We start from the raw sequence: 16,768 nt of genomic DNA, 5'->3' as shown, positions 1-16,768 counted from the left end.
TGTAACTTTTTGTCACGCAGACGCAATATCAGTTGGCGGCCAAGGCAATGAGTTCGTCGTTTTTATTCATGTTTGAGTCCCTTGTTCTCTAAGTTGGAGTCTCCTTTCTTTCTTGTGTATTAAATTAATTTAAGATATCCCTTATTTTATCATACTCTTGAGTTAATTTTCTAAAGCGAAAAAGAAACCCTAAACTAGCTTTTGCTTCTCAATGTTTAATTGATCACGCGGTGGTCATCAGTATTTTATTGTTTTGGTCTTAAATTATTCATATAAATAATAAGAATATATCTTATGATTCCCTGGGTACTTTTTTTACTGGATTATTTCTTTGCACTATTCTTATTTTCTAAAAGTAATTTAAAATTCCCACCATCCAAAAAGGAAAAAACTGATACTCAAAAAAGAAATAAAGGCAAAAACTCATCATATTATATTACATTGTAAGAAATCAAATCGGGCTTTGTCAATTTGGGCTGAAATTAAAATTAAAAAAATTGTTTGCTTCCTTAATTTATGTTAAGATAACACATGTAAAGCCCAGCCCAATGGCAACTATATAAATTCAACTATTTTTTGAAATAAACCGATTCATTGCAATGAAGATTAGCTGAGGCAACAGTCTTGGGTGAGGAGTTCCTGAACAAGCTCAGGGGCCTCACCAAACCAAAAACAATCTTGGTGCAAATGAAAAGCAAACAAGTCAAGCCTGTTAGCGACACGGTTACAAAGCCTAGGCACATTGGCCACGGAAGATGACTGGAAGTGAGAGAGGAGCACACAACAGTCATCAATCAAAACCCCCCCACTAGAAGCAACAGAGGTATCTTGCGAGACAGCTATAGCAAGCTTGGCGGAGCCGCACTCGAAACAAACCCGTTGGAGATTCAACTCCACAGCCAACCGGATACCCGCCAGCAAAGACACAGCGTGAAGATGATCAAGAGACCCAATATTCCTAAGTTTTTTAGAACAAGCCGCCAAAACGCTCCCTGACTCGTTGCGGATCACCACCCCAATACCCCCACAACGATCGGCAGCAAGCCACATTCCACCGACGTTGACTTTGGCAAAACCGTCCCTAGGCGCAATCCATCTGTGAATAGGCTGAAGGGGGACTGAAGGTGATTGACCCAAGAGCAGACTATGAAACTCCTGCAACCACGAAGAGGCCTGAAATACTAAACCCGTGGGACTAGTACCCACACACTCCCAGATACGAGAATTACGGTCATTCCAAAGAGCCCAAAGAATATAAATTCAACTATAAAAGGAAGAGAACTGAGAACAAACCTAATCGTAGGTGTTGTACAGTACAACATATATTTCATGGTCCCATTGAATTGAGGGTATTTCTGTCAATCAATTGCAACTATCTAAAAACTATAATATCAAATTTAATCAAAAATAAATTAAAAAGAGGGGTGGTGTGTGCCTGCCACCTGTTTGATAAAGTACCCGAATATGCATTAAGGGCCTTTTGCTTTGCGCCATTCAAGCATAAAATTGTTTGCCTTGGATTAGATTCATGCTCTGCATATTTCCAGTTCAACTATAAAGTTAGTTAACAAAATTTTCATTCATTCTTGTTTTTTTTCAGTTACAAGGGAGTTCAAATGGAGGGAGCGCTAGAGGTACAAGCCCCTACAAAATCTTCCTTCTTTCTCTTCTGCTGTTCCCTTTCAAATTAAAACCATAATTCTTTTTAATTTGCATTTAGAGGATGACAGGAACTCTCTCTATGTGGTTGAGGTTTAACATCAATGAGATTGAAGAAATTAAACATGGATGCTTATAAAAATTTATCCAACCCATACACCAGGTTCTGCAATAAGAAGACATGATAATCAGTATCGAATATCGATTGAAGCATGATGCTTGAAAATTTTAATTACCTTAATGCGCACAATCTTTCTAATTGCTAGGAGAAGGCCTGGCATGAGACATTGCACATCTGTGATGTCATGTTTCAGAGAGTAAACCTGTGGAAAGCAAAGTTGTTCAAGCCAATACCTACCTACTCAAATGAGAAGAAATGAGTAAGCCCAGAAACATACCTCTCCTAGACGAGAAAAGTAAACCGTTGTGCTGGCAGGAAGCCCTGGAAGGACTAAGCTGTGCACACGAACTCCATCTTCTCCCAGAACTTGGCCCCTTGCCTTGTGCCATAAGATTTATAATAATGAGTTCCATTCCAATCCAAGGCATCAACTATAAAACCAAGTTTTGTACTTGAGCTTACTTGAACATCTGTTGAAATATCTTCTCTGTTGTAAATCTGGCCAAGGTTAGACAGGTTGTTGGCAATTTGGGTTGCATCTGATGATGGAAAATCCTGTTTCCCAAACACAGCTTTAGCATATCTTCATGACCGAGTTTGCAATTTTTTAAAGAGCTAGTAACGGAGTTTACCATTGCAGTTGCCCTTGATTCTACGATTTCTACATTGTTGTAGTGGAAGGAAGCTGAAATTGCAGCTTGTTGTAGGAGTATAGATCCAATGGATAGAGTTGGTGCAACAAGACAACCCTGAACAAAGTAGCAGCTCCATTATCAGTGAGAAACTCAATGTTACAAGGAAGTGAAAAAGAAAAGCACAGAAACTTGTGAAAACTTGTTGCATGACATCTCACTCTGTGCTCACCATGCTGGCTTTCTCACAGAATGCAGATAATGCTGATACTGTTTCTAACTTAATCTGAGGCACATAAACCACACTTCTCATCCCAAATGCTGTTGCCTAGTAACAAAGAAAGTTTTAATTAATGTTTCATACTATGCATGGAAACTGAGAAGCAAAAACTTACATGAATTAATGTGGCTTTTTACCTGTTTTACATTGTCATGGACTTTGGAAGGCTCAGTGAAATCAACAACTACCCCCAATGCTTTGGACTGCCAATTAACACAAATGGCAATATTGAGAGAAATTAACATTGACAGAGTGATCACAAACACATACAAAAGGAGGTGATTTTGATTTTGATTTGTTACCTGAGAAATGGAGCCTAAGACCATTGTGAGATCATTGGTTATTGGTATTTCCAGAGGCTCTTCCATGTCACACACCTACTTTGTTTGAAGGAAGGATCAGAACATCCCCATTATATTACTGTGTTGTTACTTCAAATATACATTGTATTACAATGTAGAAAAGAGATAAATATACCTTGCCAATATCTTCTCCTACTAGATAAGAATCCACTGCACCAGCCACCTCCATCCCTCTGGCTTTAGTCACTGCAATTACAGCTGCCCTTCCTATTTCCTTTGCTGCTCCATTTATAATTACCTTAATGTTGTTCTGAGGGGGTTGCATTGAGCAAAACATGGAAGGTCTTGATTTGGCATTGGGATGTTGATAAGTCTTGCAGGCCAGAGAGTGAAATTGGCAGCTCAGGCCTACTGCCATGGCTTTTTCTCAGCTCAGCAATGTCTATGCCCAAAAGATAAGCTTTACCATTTTCATGGTCTCTAAGATAAGGTTTTTGTTTTGTTGGTTGGTTTTGTTTGGAGGGAAATCTGTGACAAATGGACACATGGACAGCTATGCATGTTTCACTTGGAGGCTTGGAGCTTTTCTTTTTGGTCCATGTTGCCCATGCGTCCCTGGGAACCAAGCAACAAATTCTATTTCTTTTTTCTTTTTTTTGTGGTTTTCACATGCTTCCATTCCTTTTGTCAAATTATTTGGGTTTCCACCTATTATTATTTTTGTGGTGAATTCCCAATTTCTCCAGACTAGCTAATGATGATTGGATGCTGACTGCTGAACTGTCATAAACTAATAATGCAAACGAAAGAGTCAAAGGTGTCACGGTCAACACTCACGTAATTATGATTTTTTTTTGAAGTAACGTAATTATGAATTTCTAGATTGGATTAACGGAGTTTGATTTTTCCTCAATACAAGAATTAAGCTGGTTTTTATTTTTAATAATGTTGACGAAGACTTGTTCTTCAAATTTGTATATAAATATAAGAAATTCTTGTGACCTCCTGTAAAAGATTAAACAAGGTGGCTCATTTGGGGTTACCCTATGATACAGCTCAAATTAACTGACCATAAGAAGGAACCAATTAAGATAGTGACAAGTAATTATTGTTTAACTATTTTATCAGAGAATTAACCCGTAGAATTGATTTGGGTCATGAAGATCAAAATAATTATAATTTTAATGAAACGCAATTAAACAAAGTAAGCAAATGATTACGAACCTCTGAGTTGGTAATGTCTAATGAGAGACACCAAGCCCAAATGACCAAACCATATACCTTTTCATTCTTCAATGATGATGTCGCTTCCAACATATCACATTATACTATACCAACCTCTCTATTTATTTACCATTAATCTTTTGAAAATAAACCCAAAAAATCGGAAATATATAAATTGATTTTTGAGGTGTCAGAATTTGATAGCACACCACAAAGCTTGCGCAACGTCAAAATCAGGCAAATATTGCAAAGAAAATCAGTCACAATTTTCAAAACCCATATTGCTTGTTGAGGATGTCACGCATGAAGGGAGATTGCCTCTTTAGCAAGCATTTTTGGGCACGCTAGCCTTTGCCTGCCTGCTTGCTTGTGACTGCGAGTGAGGTCCAAATCCAGTGCCCCATCATTTTCCAAAATAAAAACAAAAACTTTCCTCAATGTAAGTTATAAAGATGCAACAAGCTTTGCCTTTGAATTGTTTAATTATCGGCAGTTGGATTTTCGTTTTCAAATTAAAACATAACTAACCATTAAAGAGACCTTCCACCACCCTTTGATTCCTATAATCAAATCTAAAAACAAAAAAACAAAAACAAGTAATAGTCTAAAACTATAAAATAAAAAAATAAAAAATGATTTGAACTTGAGACCACTGACCCACAAATTAAAGCTATTTTTCACTCGGCTAGAATCCGTTGGCAATCAAATCTCTTCTTTATATTTAAACACAATTAGTATAACCCAAATGGAACGTTTTGGTAGAACCAACAAATACTAACTGCTTATTATACACAACCAACAACTGGAACTGCACTTAAATCGTAAGATTTAATATAACTTATTGTATTAATTAATTAGCAGGGTTTTATGAAGACCCAAATCTTTGTAATTAGCAAAAATGATTAGGAGTTTAGACTTAAGGCACATGCACTTTCCACGTGCCTCCATCTAATTTGGAACACCACCAACCTTAGGGTTTAAGGGTTGGCTGTGGTGTGGTGTGGGACCTATAAAACTGGGCCATTTATCTTGTATGATTATTTTGCTAGTGATCCCAGACTTGCCAAATACGGGTCGAGATTTATAGCCCCTTTCTTTCCATGTTTGCCAAAAGTCACCAAGATCCAAGACCCAAGGGCCAAGGCATGTTTTCAAAAGTTTGATAATTTTGTCATGAACAATAAGAATGATAAAATATTGAGATATTTAGTTATATATTCATTGTTAGCATTAATAATACAGATAAATTCTACACAATTTAATTTCTAGAAACAAACCTTTAAAAAAACTCAAAAAATTACAGCTACATCTATTGAATTTAATTTTCATTATTAAATTACTTTGATGTCCTATTAAGTGATTTGGGGGTTTTTTATATATGAGACTTTAGGGTTGGGCATATTTTAAGAAATCGATGGTAATTTTGTAATTCATAGGATGTTCGAAGCCTCTTTGTTATGTTGTAAATGGATTTTGAGTGTGTTTTTAAAATTCATTTCATGTAGGATTTTTTATATAATTTGAGCCCTATATTGAGTATAATAATAAATCTCCCTGAAATATTTCTTCGAGGAAAATTCCAAATGTAACCTCCTCAGATCGATTATCTTTTTAGCTAGCAGACCAAATATTACCGACTATCACTTGTTAAAAAACAAGTACACAAAAAGAACAATTGTGTATCTTGTCACGTGCTTCATAATTCCAAGTCTCCCACAGAAATTCTATAAAACCACTGCGATGTAAAGCCAAGCCAATACCCTACCCCTTCTTGCCCCCAAAAAATAAAAAATAAAAAATCCAATACCCCCTTGCCGAAAAAATAAGAGGGGGAAAATAAGCCATTCGCCCGACGACCAATTCTATAGACCAAATGGTCGGTGTCATGTCCCCAATCAAAGATAAGACATATTTCATAAAAAAACAAAAAAACACCCAAAAACAATAAGAAAATTAGAAATAATCCAAATTAATTATTAATTATTAAGATAATCCTCCCTCCTAGTTAGACAAAGGCAACAACCGCCCCTCTCCATAATCTATCGTGGGTTGCACCGTCTCCATCGAACCACGCATGCACACAGACACAGTCCCAACTTTAAACAAATCATACGGTTCCTACTTGGCGGCGACTCTCTTTCTCCATGGCTCACAATTCGCCACGTGTCACAAAGTTCCCTCGTGTTTGGTTACACGTATGGGAGTGTCGGTGCGACGGTGGTGGCATTTGCTTGTAAATAAGTCTGTTTTTCTGGGGACAAATTTCTCCTGTGACGTAAGCATACAGATAATTGTAGAATTCTTCTTGGCTTTTATCCTTTTTTGTTATTTCAATGGCTAAAACCTTTTAATAAGTAAAAAAATTGAAGCAAAAATAAATAAATAAAGACTTTGTCCTGGTCCGGTATATTTATTTTATGCCGATTATTAAATATCTTTTTATTTTATTTTATGAAAATGTATAAATATATTTAGTTATTGGAAAAGTAAGACATTTGGAGATGAAAAGGTTTTTTTAAAATAATTATTTAACATATATGAATGAAACAAGACACAGCAAATCAATCCGAAATTTACTTCATGAATAAAGTCTAACGGACCAGTGTGAAAATCAGAAAGAAGGCATCCTAACATGATCATAGCGCAATGATTTCATTATTCCTATAAATAAGTTCATTTAAATAAACAATGCATGATTATAATAGTGGAAAATAATTACAAAAAAATATTAATAGTGGAAGGCTTCAATTCAAGTGAAGAGAGAACGACTTTTCGGGGGAAAAACAAAAAATTTATTTTAGCTTCACCAAAAATATTTTAAAAAATAAAAGTGAAAACGAAACACGTGTGCGACGGGGCTTACTTACTGCCACCACCGTTAAACTACAAAGTTAGCGCCGACCCTCCACGTTAATCTCCCACGTGTGCGACGTAAACCTCCCTAAAATTAGCAGGACAATGATTACGTCGCTTTTTAGTTCCCAAACTACCCCCGGTTGGACGCGTGTCGAGATACCAAAGAAGGTACGAAACTTTTCTATACCAAGTCTGCAAGTACCGGAACTAACCCTGGTTTGGTGTATGACCCAAAGTTTCGTTTCCGTGTTATTTTAACCTTTAAGACAGCTTTGGCGGCTTTCGTAGTTTCTTTCTTTCACTTTCTTCGCTTTCTTTTTCATTTTTATTTCTTACAAATTCTTATAAAAATTCATGAGAAATAATTATTTATGCATAATTATGCACCCATATATATATTTTTGGTAATTATCATGTACCTATATTTAATCATTCATTCACATATATAATAATGAGGTGCCAACTGCTCGGTTAGCTAGCTGGCTGGCCACTTGTTTTTTATACTCTTCTTTTTTTTTTTTCCTCTTCCTTCTCTTCTTCCTCGAGTTCTCCAGAACCAGAGAAAAGAGAGAGAGAGAGAGAGAGAGGACTTGTAACTTCTTTGATTCTGATTTCACATTGATTTTTCCGGCACCCACTTTGGGAAGATCTCAGGCTTGAGCTTGTTGGGTTTTTGTTTTCTTGGCAGTATTTTTCCTTGAAAATTTCTGTCAGCTCTTTGACTTGAATACTGCATTTGGCTGAAAGAGATCTATAATCTGAGGCCTGGTAGGTTCTGTCGTCTGTGCTTTCTGGGTTGCAGCCGTTTCAGTATTTTTGTACTTTTTTCTTCAAGTACAAGGCTTTAACTTTGCAGGTGAATGGGTTGGGTCTGTTTCTTCTGCCAGACGCCATTGATTCTTGTGTAAAGCAAATCAAAGTTATGGTTTTTCTCTCCACATGCTCTGTTTACGCGTGGCGGTTGGTGTGATGCTGGGGTCAGAATCAGAGAGTTCTAAAGCAGGGTCTGGTCTAGCAAGCTTTTCTCTCAATTGGGTATCTATAATTTTTGACGCAGATCGACAGGAAGAAAAAATCTGAGAGATCTCTCCAAGAATTACAGAGTAAAAGATGATGAGAATGAAGACGAAGGCAACAGGGGTGGCACTGTCAGAGTTGAATGGAAGTTCTGGCAGTGGCGGAAATGCGTCGGGGCCAGCCGAGTGGGAGCTTAGACCAGGAGGAATGTTGGTTCAGAAGCGAAATCCAGACTCTGATTGCAACATTGCCCCTCCACCGACAATTAGAGTTAGGGTCAAATATGGGTCCATTTACCATGAAATCAATATTAGCGCTCAATCTTCCTTTGGTAATTTGTACTTCTCAATTTCGTAACCTTTATTATGTTTCTAAATTTGTCTCTTTTAGTATGAGCAAATTACATTATGTAATGTTGGTTGTGCAGGGGACTTGAAGAAAATGTTGGCTGGACCGACGGGTTTGCATCATCAAGATCAGAAGCTGATATACAAAGATAAGGAGAGGGACTCAAAGGCTTTTCTTGACATTTCAGGGGTGAAGGACCGATCGAAGATGGTGTTAGTTGAGGACCCAATTAGCCAAGAAAAGCGATATCTCGAGATGCGACGAAATGCGAAGATGGAGAAGGCTTCAAAGTCCATCTCTGAAATCAGCTTGGAAGTAGATAGGCTCGCTGGCCAGGTATTTTATTGTCTTTTGGTCTTTACAAGTACTATATCAGAAGTGTATGCAGAGATTTCTCTTCGTAATTTAGAATTCGTGTTTCGGAAAACTGAATGTTTTGGCGTTGGTAATTGTAGGTGTCGGCTCTTGAATCAATAATCACCAAAGGTAAAAAAGTTGCAGAACAAGATGTGCTTACTCTGATTGAGCAACTGATGAACCAATTGCTTAAACTAGACGGAATCATGGGCGATGGAGATGTGAAATTGCAGAGGAAAATGCAGGTAATTTCAATTACTATGGTCTCAAGTTAGTAATTACATGCACTGCAATGGTAATTTATGATGTGATTATAAATTTGTTTTGAAGGTGAGGAGAGTGCAGAAGTGTGTTGAAACTCTGGATATATTGAAAGCTAAAAACTCCATGCCTAGCAGCAATGGAGGTCAGACTCCAAAGCAAGTTCAGCAGAAGCATTCTAATGGGCATAGACATGGAGCAATCCATCAACAGCCTCAAAGTCATTACAATGGAAATGGGCATTTGCTAACACCAATTCAAGAGCATCAACCAAGGCATTCAGTTGGATATTCACCTTTACATCATCAGCAAGGGCAACAACCATCAAGGCATTCAGCTTCAGGGCCAGTAGTTGTCACCACACAGTGGGAGACATTCGATTCTGCCCCGGCATTGATCCCAACCTCTTCGACAGCCAAATCGGCCTCAGCCACCAATCATTCTGGCTATCCTAAGTTTAATTGGGAATCGTTCGAGTAAGCCGGCCGCCACGTATTGTTTGTGTGTGTGGATGTGTTTTGATATTGTCTCTCCAATGTGCTTGCTGTCTCTTCTACATTCTTTTCTGTACTTAGATGAAAATGTTTCCAACCCTTTTAATCTGTCATTCAGTTCACCAGAAATAAATGGGGTTTACTACAATAGGGATTTATTATCAATATGTTCCTTCTTGAGTTCTGTTGTCCTTTGAATTCATTTTCCATTTCTGTGGTTGTGTGTTTTTTATACTATAAAGTTGGCTATCTATGTGTATATTTGTTACTAGAGGAATTATTAGTGTCCAAACTTTGAGATGTAGATCTGTGTCTCGAAATCCAGTGATTTAAATTTGTGCTGCCATAGCTTCTGTCTCCCTCCCTCCAATGGGGTATACCTTGCTTCCTGCAGAGACTACAAGCTGACAAAAAGAAGAGCATTGATGAAAGGCTATTCTAATCTATAGTGAACTAACTAACTAACCCACCCAACCAATCCGATGATAAAACAAGTGTGGATAAATTGGGGAGATATGTCATGATTTCAGTGAATTCCTTATACTAATAATAATATTAGTTAAGAGAAGATTTGTTCCCTCCCTCTATTATGATTATTTTACAAACTTCAGCTTTTTCAATTTGAGAATCCTTCCTCTTTTGACCTCAAATCCATTTTAACTTGGAGGCTATGATACCTACTACACAAATAAGATATAGTAAGAAAATATAATAGTGCTATTATAATAAGAATAAATAGGCCAATGATGAAGCTTGGTTTGGACAGCTTATGATTGTTGATTGCTTGCAAACAAAGGCATTGCATATAAGCTACACAAACTCCTGCGAACTAAAATGAAAACTAAGTCAATATATCTAAATCACTTCCCTGTTGTGCTGATGATTCTCTTTTTTCTATTTTCTGGGTCATCCCTTGTTTGTTCCCTTAAAGCAGGGCAATTAGTTGCAAGAGGTACAAAAGGAAAAGAGGCTCAATCTAATTGCTCAAAAATGTCCTCCTATAACTTATCTTAGAATTATCAAAATGGAAGAACTAGGTAAGGTATAAAAAGTTGTATTCGAGGAGGAGCAGGCATTGGCATCTCAGAAAGTAATTACTGCTCACAAGCTAAGAACAATTCTGAGCTAGCAATAAGGCCACAAAAGATAAGATAGAAGGGAGCTTCTACAATGAGGGGCTATGTTGAGGGGTTACAATGAGACAGTTCAATCCAATAGTCCAGTAATAACTTTGCATTAGATCAAACGGCTATTAAGGACCATCTCATTATAACTCCTCACAAAGAAAGTGAGAATTTATAGTAAGGGTGTCATATATGCATGGACTCCGCACGTGGACCTTTATATTAACCACATGATCATTCCATTAAACTTAAGTGAAGTTGCTATTCAAAGGAATTATGCGGCTAATATGAAGGTCCACATCTATAGTCCATATATGACACCCTCACCATAAAACAACTCGTAATTACTTCTCACAAGCTAAGAACAATTCTGAGCTAGCAACGAGGCCACAAAAGATTGATTGAATCACAAAGAAAATGGGCTGGGCTGGGCTGAGGTCCGCTGCCAATATCCAATACCCTTGATCAAAAAAGTCTTATTAATAATGGGTTTTTCTAAAATCTGTTGAGCAAAATAAGCCCAGCAAACTCAACAAAAGGGCCAAAAAGCCCAAATCGTGCGAAGGTGTTTAATGGCCACACACATTTCCTCAGAGAAAAATATGTTCCTTGGATGAACATTCCTCTAGTTATTTTGTTTTTAATCAAACTGCTCCCACTAACATAATTCTAGAACTTGGGTTTCTTCTTCTTATGCTGCCGTGCCGGCTCCCAAAAGGGGTTGGGTTTTTAGATTTGATAACCCTTTTCTAAATCCGAGTTTTCTTCTAGTAAGTAATTAGATGTGGAGTTGATTTTAAATCAAAAACTTGTTTCATGATATCAAAGTCATAGTTCAATTCCTCATAGGTAAGCTTTTGGGTTGGAGAGTCAGTCACATTTTAATTCCAGTTATTGACTGCTTTTGGGATGTGAACAACCAGTATTGCTGTAGTAGGTAAGCTTGCTTTTTTTGTTTAGGTTGGCTTTGGCTTCAATAAAAACATTAAAATGAAAAAGAAAGAAGGTGAAAATGCACAAACACCAAAGTCAGTAAACATACATGATATAATTTCAAAAGAGAGAATGTTAGAGAGAGAGAGAGAGGTTCATGGTGGGTGGGTGTCCATTTTTGGACTTTTAATCGTGCATGAAGATGAAGCTAGCTAGCTTTAATTTGCAGTCAAATTTTTACTTTATTGAAGATTTCAAAATCAACCTCGTGAATATAATATACTAGTGCAACCTATGATCATAGTAGAAGGTAACGATAATATCAAACATATATATGAGTCTTACAAGGTATGCATGTGTGTGTGTGTGAAATGAAGCCAGTAAAACTTAACGGAAAGTGATTGAGTTCTCATTGAACGCAAACATATCTTGACAAATTGTATGTATGTCTCCAAATCTCTCTGCAAATCCAGTTTCTTCCTCGATCTCTTTGTGCAGCGCTTTAAATTTGTATTTGTATGACTCTTGACAAATCTGGTTCAAACATACTACTTAGCTATAAAATAATTAAATAAAATTTGAATAAATTAACTTAGTTTTTGGCTATCTAAGATGGATCAACATCAAGCTACTATCATCAACTTTTAGGCTTAGCCCACTAGTACTACATACTATTCTTTATGCAGGTCGATCTTGTAACGCGTAAATTAGTTCAGTTTTCTTTGTATGTATTATAAACACTTTTTTAGTATGAGGAGCATTTGATATCAATCAAGATGTTCTGAATGTTATGTAATCTCGTTTTTGCATCAATTTACCACTTATTTTCCACAACAACAAAAAAACACCTCCCAATTATCTTGATCCTAATTTCTAATTAAGTATTGATTTGTTTAAAAAAAGAAATATTCTATGGGGAGAGATGACGACCGAGCCTCAGCCTGGATCTCGGAGCCTCGGGATCGGGTTGCTTCGGATGCCGAGCCTATGCGCTCGTTCCGTACGGTGTCCTTGAATTGTCTCCGTGGAGGGTGCCACGACCTCTGTTGTTGCCATTATCCCCGTAATTATGCCCGCTAATTAATTATATATATATATATATATTATTCTTTATCTTTTTTTGGGTCCTTTTAATTTGGTCTATTCTGTGACGTGACGTCGTCTCTGAGAGTGACCATTATCCTGTGATTCTCTATCGCCACCCTTTTCCCCGAGCAAATCCTGTTTCTGCTTTACAAATCATCACTCAAACTTTCCTCTCGTATATTAATACAAGACTTGTAATCGAAAAGATATATACGCATTAATTCCGTGATTATCAAATCAATCAGATAAAGAGAAAAGAAAAAAAGATAAAAGATAAAGATTGTTTGGGTTAATCTGATTATGTGTCTCATCTCATGAGAGAGAGAATTTCGGCTCCTTAAGTTGTTCTCCTTGGTGGAGGCAAGTCATGTGACAGATTCCTAGATTTGATGCCAACCGAAAGAAAACTGATAACCATAATATATAACTGAAAGCTATTGCTAGTTTAATTTCCCAAATTCTAATTTTTAATTTATGTCTTGTGTGACAGATGTAATTTGTGCTTTAGTTTGATTGGCTAGTTAGTTGTCTCGATTGTTTCGAATGATAACCTCATTTTAATTTGTGGTGTTTAAGTGGCTTAATTATCATTGTGTTCAAAACGTGTAAGAACTTCCTTGTTCTCATTTCATTGTCTCGTTATCTCCATCTCTCTCCTTATGTTACTCATTGGAAGAGGTGAAGAGGGATTTACAAACCCTAATTACAATAAACGTAAATATTTAGACCTCTAGGTCTAAACAGTATTGTAGAATGCAAGTAGGGTAGTGATAATATTATCTATGGAGCTAGCTAGGCAAATCCAAATTCCCAACACATACATGTAGATTCTAAACAGTATTTGAGTGTTGCTAACGTGTACAGGATTCTATGTATTAACTTGACTCCCGTAATCCTTTTACCTCAACCTATCAACTCAATTCGTTTATGGACGAAATAATAATCAAAAAAGTAAGCGTGCAGTGCACTTTTGGGGTTTGGTTCATCAAAGTCCAGCAGCAACGACGACCTTCATGCACATGCTAGCTACCTACATAGCAGCAGCCACTATGACTGTATTGATCAGCGCACCCACTGACCCACCCACCCCTTTCACTCATAGACAAAGTACACAACGTCGGCGCGCGCTTCATCACTGTGTTTTCTTTGTGGGTTCGATGTCTCTGAATGTTTGCATATGTGTACACATATATGGAAATATGTCTGGGTGAGTTGAATCAGACTCAGGCAGTGACTGATTTGTGAGTCGTCAGTCATATACATGGGGCTTTCTTTCATCCCCAGCTGCTTTGTGTATTTTTATGTTTGAATTCAAACTTTTGCTTTGGAGAGTTTGATTAGATTAGTCCTAATCAATTAGTTAGTTAAACATCGTAATTAAGGGTCTTCTGCTTGCGTGGCATTCCTTGCTGACGTACAATAGTGTGTTCACATTATTCATTCCAACACTCGGTTTTTATTTTTATTTTTTAAATTTTGTATGATTAGTAATATTATATTATAGGATTGAGGGGTCATTAAATTGAGTTGTTCATCACTAGCTTAATTAGGGTCCTTTGGGTATCGGAAAGGGATACAAACTTCCACATCATATATTTTTTGCTTTTTATCACAAATGGTTCATGAGATTTGCGGAATTATCAATTTTCGTCTCTAACATGTTTTTGTGACACTAATGGTCCTTAAGGGTTAGCCTCCTCCACATATCAAAAATATATTATAATATATTTAGAACCATGTTGCTCTAAACCATTGGATGTGTGGGCTCCACACATGTGTCACGTCATCAATTTAACAGAAAATTTGACGAAAGGTAATGATATGGACCATTTTGATGTATGGAGGCTAACCTTAAGGACCGTTAGTGTCACAAAAAAAGTTAGAAACGAAATGTGATAATTTCGTAAACCTCATGGACCATTTGTAATAAAAAGCCTATATTTTGAAGACATGAATGAAACATTGACAACAATGTATATATGTAATACGATAACAATAATAGAGCTACAACAATTACAAATTCGAGGATTGAAAATGGAGTTTAATATTCGATGATGCACAAGGTTTTAATTAAATTTTCATGTAATGGGATGGGATTGTTGGTCTATCTCCTTGATATCCCTATCGTATCCTCTAAAAAGGGAAAAGAATATGAAATTAGTCTAAAGAAGCTTAAAAGGGGGAGAGAGAGAGAGAGAAAGTGGCCTTAAATTTGCCTTTTCAAGGCCTCCAAGAGAGGTCCAACTTGAAGTTGACACGGAATTGTGGCCATTCAGATTTATCAAGAAGTACCAATATAATCCTAATTAAACATAAAGATTAGATGATGTTAATTAACTAATGAAGTTGTATACTGTTTCAGGGAGGCAGACCCTGGGGAAGACGATCGATCCCCAAAACCCTACATGGTCGAGCTGTGCGCGCCGTCTTGTCTCCCCCCAAGGAATCCACCATCTTCTCTTCTGATCGGGTCATTGCCCAACTTTTACACAGTTTGCTAGTCAATTGCTATAGCCTATAGCATGCATACTGTTTTTATCTGATTAAAGACTGATAGATAGAGACTTTCACTACTCAAAGTGAAGTCCTGTCTATGCGATGCGATATACGATCGAACGATCGAGCGTTAAAGTAAAGTATGTAGTAAATAAAGGATACAAAAATATGTGAAATGCTTGCGTCGTGTCACGTGTGAGTGGTCCATTATTATCTTCAATATTTGAAAATGAAAATATCTTTTGGCAACCATATAAAATATATATATTACATTAATATTTGAAAATGAAACTCATGCCATTGACTGTGTTTACGTCGTCATCTCTAACTAATATTAAGTGTAGGTAGATAAGTAATAATCAGTAGAGCAAGTACATGAAACTCCAACATCGTCCAGAAATAAATGCTCAAAATCACTTTGTATTATAATAAACCAACTCCAAACCTTACCCTCTCCTTTCGCCGCATCACAGGGGCCGGGGTCTCTCTCCTCCTCCTCTCTTCTCCTATTTTAAGTTTTGATTTTGTATTATTTTAAAAGTTGAAGATGACATAATATTGGGGCTTAATTGGTGATTCATTTATATAACCTTCATGATGGACATCACATATATATCCACCATCGCACACGATGGAGTATTATTATTAATTAGTGATTGATTAACGACAATGGAGCCAGCTAATTAAACAATCTAATCTAGTTAAAATGTTCACGGGGATGGGATATAGCACATGCAACTACAAAGTGGGTTGGTTTGGTTAAGTCAAGGATTCCACAGCAATTCTCTTAATAATTCAATTTACCTATCAGCCTCAAATATATATGAGAGAGAGAGAGAGAGAGAGAGAGAATTTCCTTAGAAATTTGCATGTGTGTGCTCCTTCAAAAATGGTTCACCCTCCGGTCTATAAACTGCATATACTTTGGATTATGTGTGGGGCGGCATGACATATTGATATTGACGTTGACCCCATAATAAGCAAAAGCAAAAATGTAATGTATTACTTTTCCTAAGGAAATCAAATGTTACTTTCATAAACGTCAGCTTTTACTTTTTTTTTTTGTAATTTTAAATTCCGATGACAAATATCACAACTGGGGTAAGTTCAGTTCATTTGGTTTTTTTTCTATTTTAAATTTTTCTTTCTTTTCTTGTTTGCTCAAACTCCGCCAATGTACGTATGTGTTGATGAGTACGAATGCACAATGTTAGCTTTAAAATTCAAATATTACCTTTTACAGACTCCTCTCATAATTTGAATAACGAATTAATGGAGAATGACATGGACTTCAACCAGGCAAAAGTTCCCAAGACTGTAAATTCCATTCTGAAATTTCATTATAAGCTTCTGATGAGTCACACACATATATATATATGATCGCACTCAAGATGGAGATAGCAATTTCCCTTCTTTTTTTTTGGGTGCTTGATTTATTGATTATGGTTTTGTTAACTCAATTATTCTGTTTAATTTTAGTATAATCCTGAAATTAGCGTTTTCGAATCGAGTCTTGTTATATTAATTAATTTAACACTTGTACGTACATTCATATATAATTGAGTACGAATATTTCTG

The 16,768-nt window shown here is 36.6% G+C and overlaps 2 protein-coding genes across 7 annotated transcripts; one reads left to right on the top strand and one right to left on the bottom strand.

Moving 5' to 3' along the window:
- Positions 1–560: 560 nt before the first annotated feature.
- Positions 561–3,623, bottom strand: CRR1 (Dihydrodipicolinate reductase, bacterial/plant). Of its 5 annotated transcripts, XR_015833446.1 has the most exons (11): positions 3,170–3,607; positions 2,995–3,069; positions 2,830–2,895; positions 2,645–2,740; positions 2,413–2,529; positions 2,243–2,335; positions 2,058–2,159; positions 1,896–1,982; positions 1,443–1,533; positions 1,294–1,355; positions 1,020–1,195 (listed from the first exon to the last, which is right to left on the bottom strand). XR_015833446.1 is itself a non-coding variant. In XM_088247856.1 (9 exons), the coding sequence occupies exons 1-9, from the start codon at positions 3,410–3,412 to the stop codon at positions 607–609; spliced, it is 1,428 nt and encodes a 475-aa protein (XP_088103982.1). In that variant the 5' UTR covers positions 3,413–3,623; the 3' UTR covers positions 561–606. The 5 variants fall into 5 exon arrangements, 3 of the variants coding, with proteins under 3 accessions (XP_088103982.1, XP_088103983.1, XP_021827074.2); XR_015833445.1 differs by having other exon boundaries at positions 1,020–1,355; XM_088247856.1 differs by lacking the exons at positions 1,294–1,355; positions 1,443–1,533 and having other exon boundaries at positions 561–1,155; positions 3,170–3,623.
- A 3,911-nt stretch (positions 3,624–7,534) lies between these two features.
- Positions 7,535–9,699, top strand: BAG1 (BCL-2-associated athanogene 1). 2 transcript variants are annotated; one of them, XM_021971381.2, is made up of 5 exons: positions 7,535–7,842; positions 7,931–8,422; positions 8,519–8,775; positions 8,895–9,041; positions 9,127–9,699. In XM_021971381.2, the coding sequence occupies exons 2-5, from the start codon at positions 8,185–8,187 to the stop codon at positions 9,535–9,537; spliced, it is 1,053 nt and encodes a 350-aa protein (XP_021827073.2). In that variant the 5' UTR covers positions 7,535–7,842; positions 7,931–8,184; the 3' UTR covers positions 9,538–9,699. The 2 variants fall into 2 exon arrangements, with proteins under 2 accessions (XP_021827073.2, XP_021827072.2); XM_021971380.2 differs by having other exon boundaries at positions 7,535–8,422.
- Positions 9,700–16,768: the final 7,069 nt, after the last annotated feature.

This window comes from Prunus avium, chromosome 2 (assembly GCF_965620075.1).
Source record: "Prunus avium chromosome 2, drPruAviu1.hap1.1, whole genome shotgun sequence".
Classification (NCBI taxonomy): domain Eukaryota; kingdom Viridiplantae; phylum Streptophyta; class Magnoliopsida; order Rosales; family Rosaceae; genus Prunus; species Prunus avium.
This window is presented reverse-complemented; position numbering and strand designations above follow the sequence as displayed.

What these genes read in the sequence shown, in the direction of transcription:
- CRR1 (XM_088247856.1), bottom strand. Translation starts at nt 3,412, where the DNA reads ATGGCAGTAGGCCTGAGCTGCCAATTTCACTCTCTGGCCTGCAAGACT. An exon ending in TAGGAGAAGATATTGGCAAG is followed by an intron (nt 3,070 to 3,169) that starts GTATATTTATCT and finishes CAAACAAAGTAG; the next exon opens with GTGTGTGACATGGAAGAGCC. An exon ending in AATCAAGGGCAACTGCAATG is followed by an intron (nt 2,336 to 2,412) that starts GTAAACTCCGTT and finishes TTTGGGAAACAG; the next exon opens with GATTTTCCATCATCAGATGC.
- BAG1 (XM_021971381.2), top strand. Translation starts at nt 8,185, where the DNA reads ATGATGAGAATGAAGACGAAGGCAACAGGGGTGGCACTGTCAGAGTTG. An exon ending in TAGCGCTCAATCTTCCTTTG is followed by an intron (nt 8,423 to 8,518) that starts GTAATTTGTACT and finishes TTGGTTGTGCAG; the next exon opens with GGGACTTGAAGAAAATGTTG. An exon ending in TAGATAGGCTCGCTGGCCAG is followed by an intron (nt 8,776 to 8,894) that starts GTATTTTATTGT and finishes TGGTAATTGTAG; the next exon opens with GTGTCGGCTCTTGAATCAAT.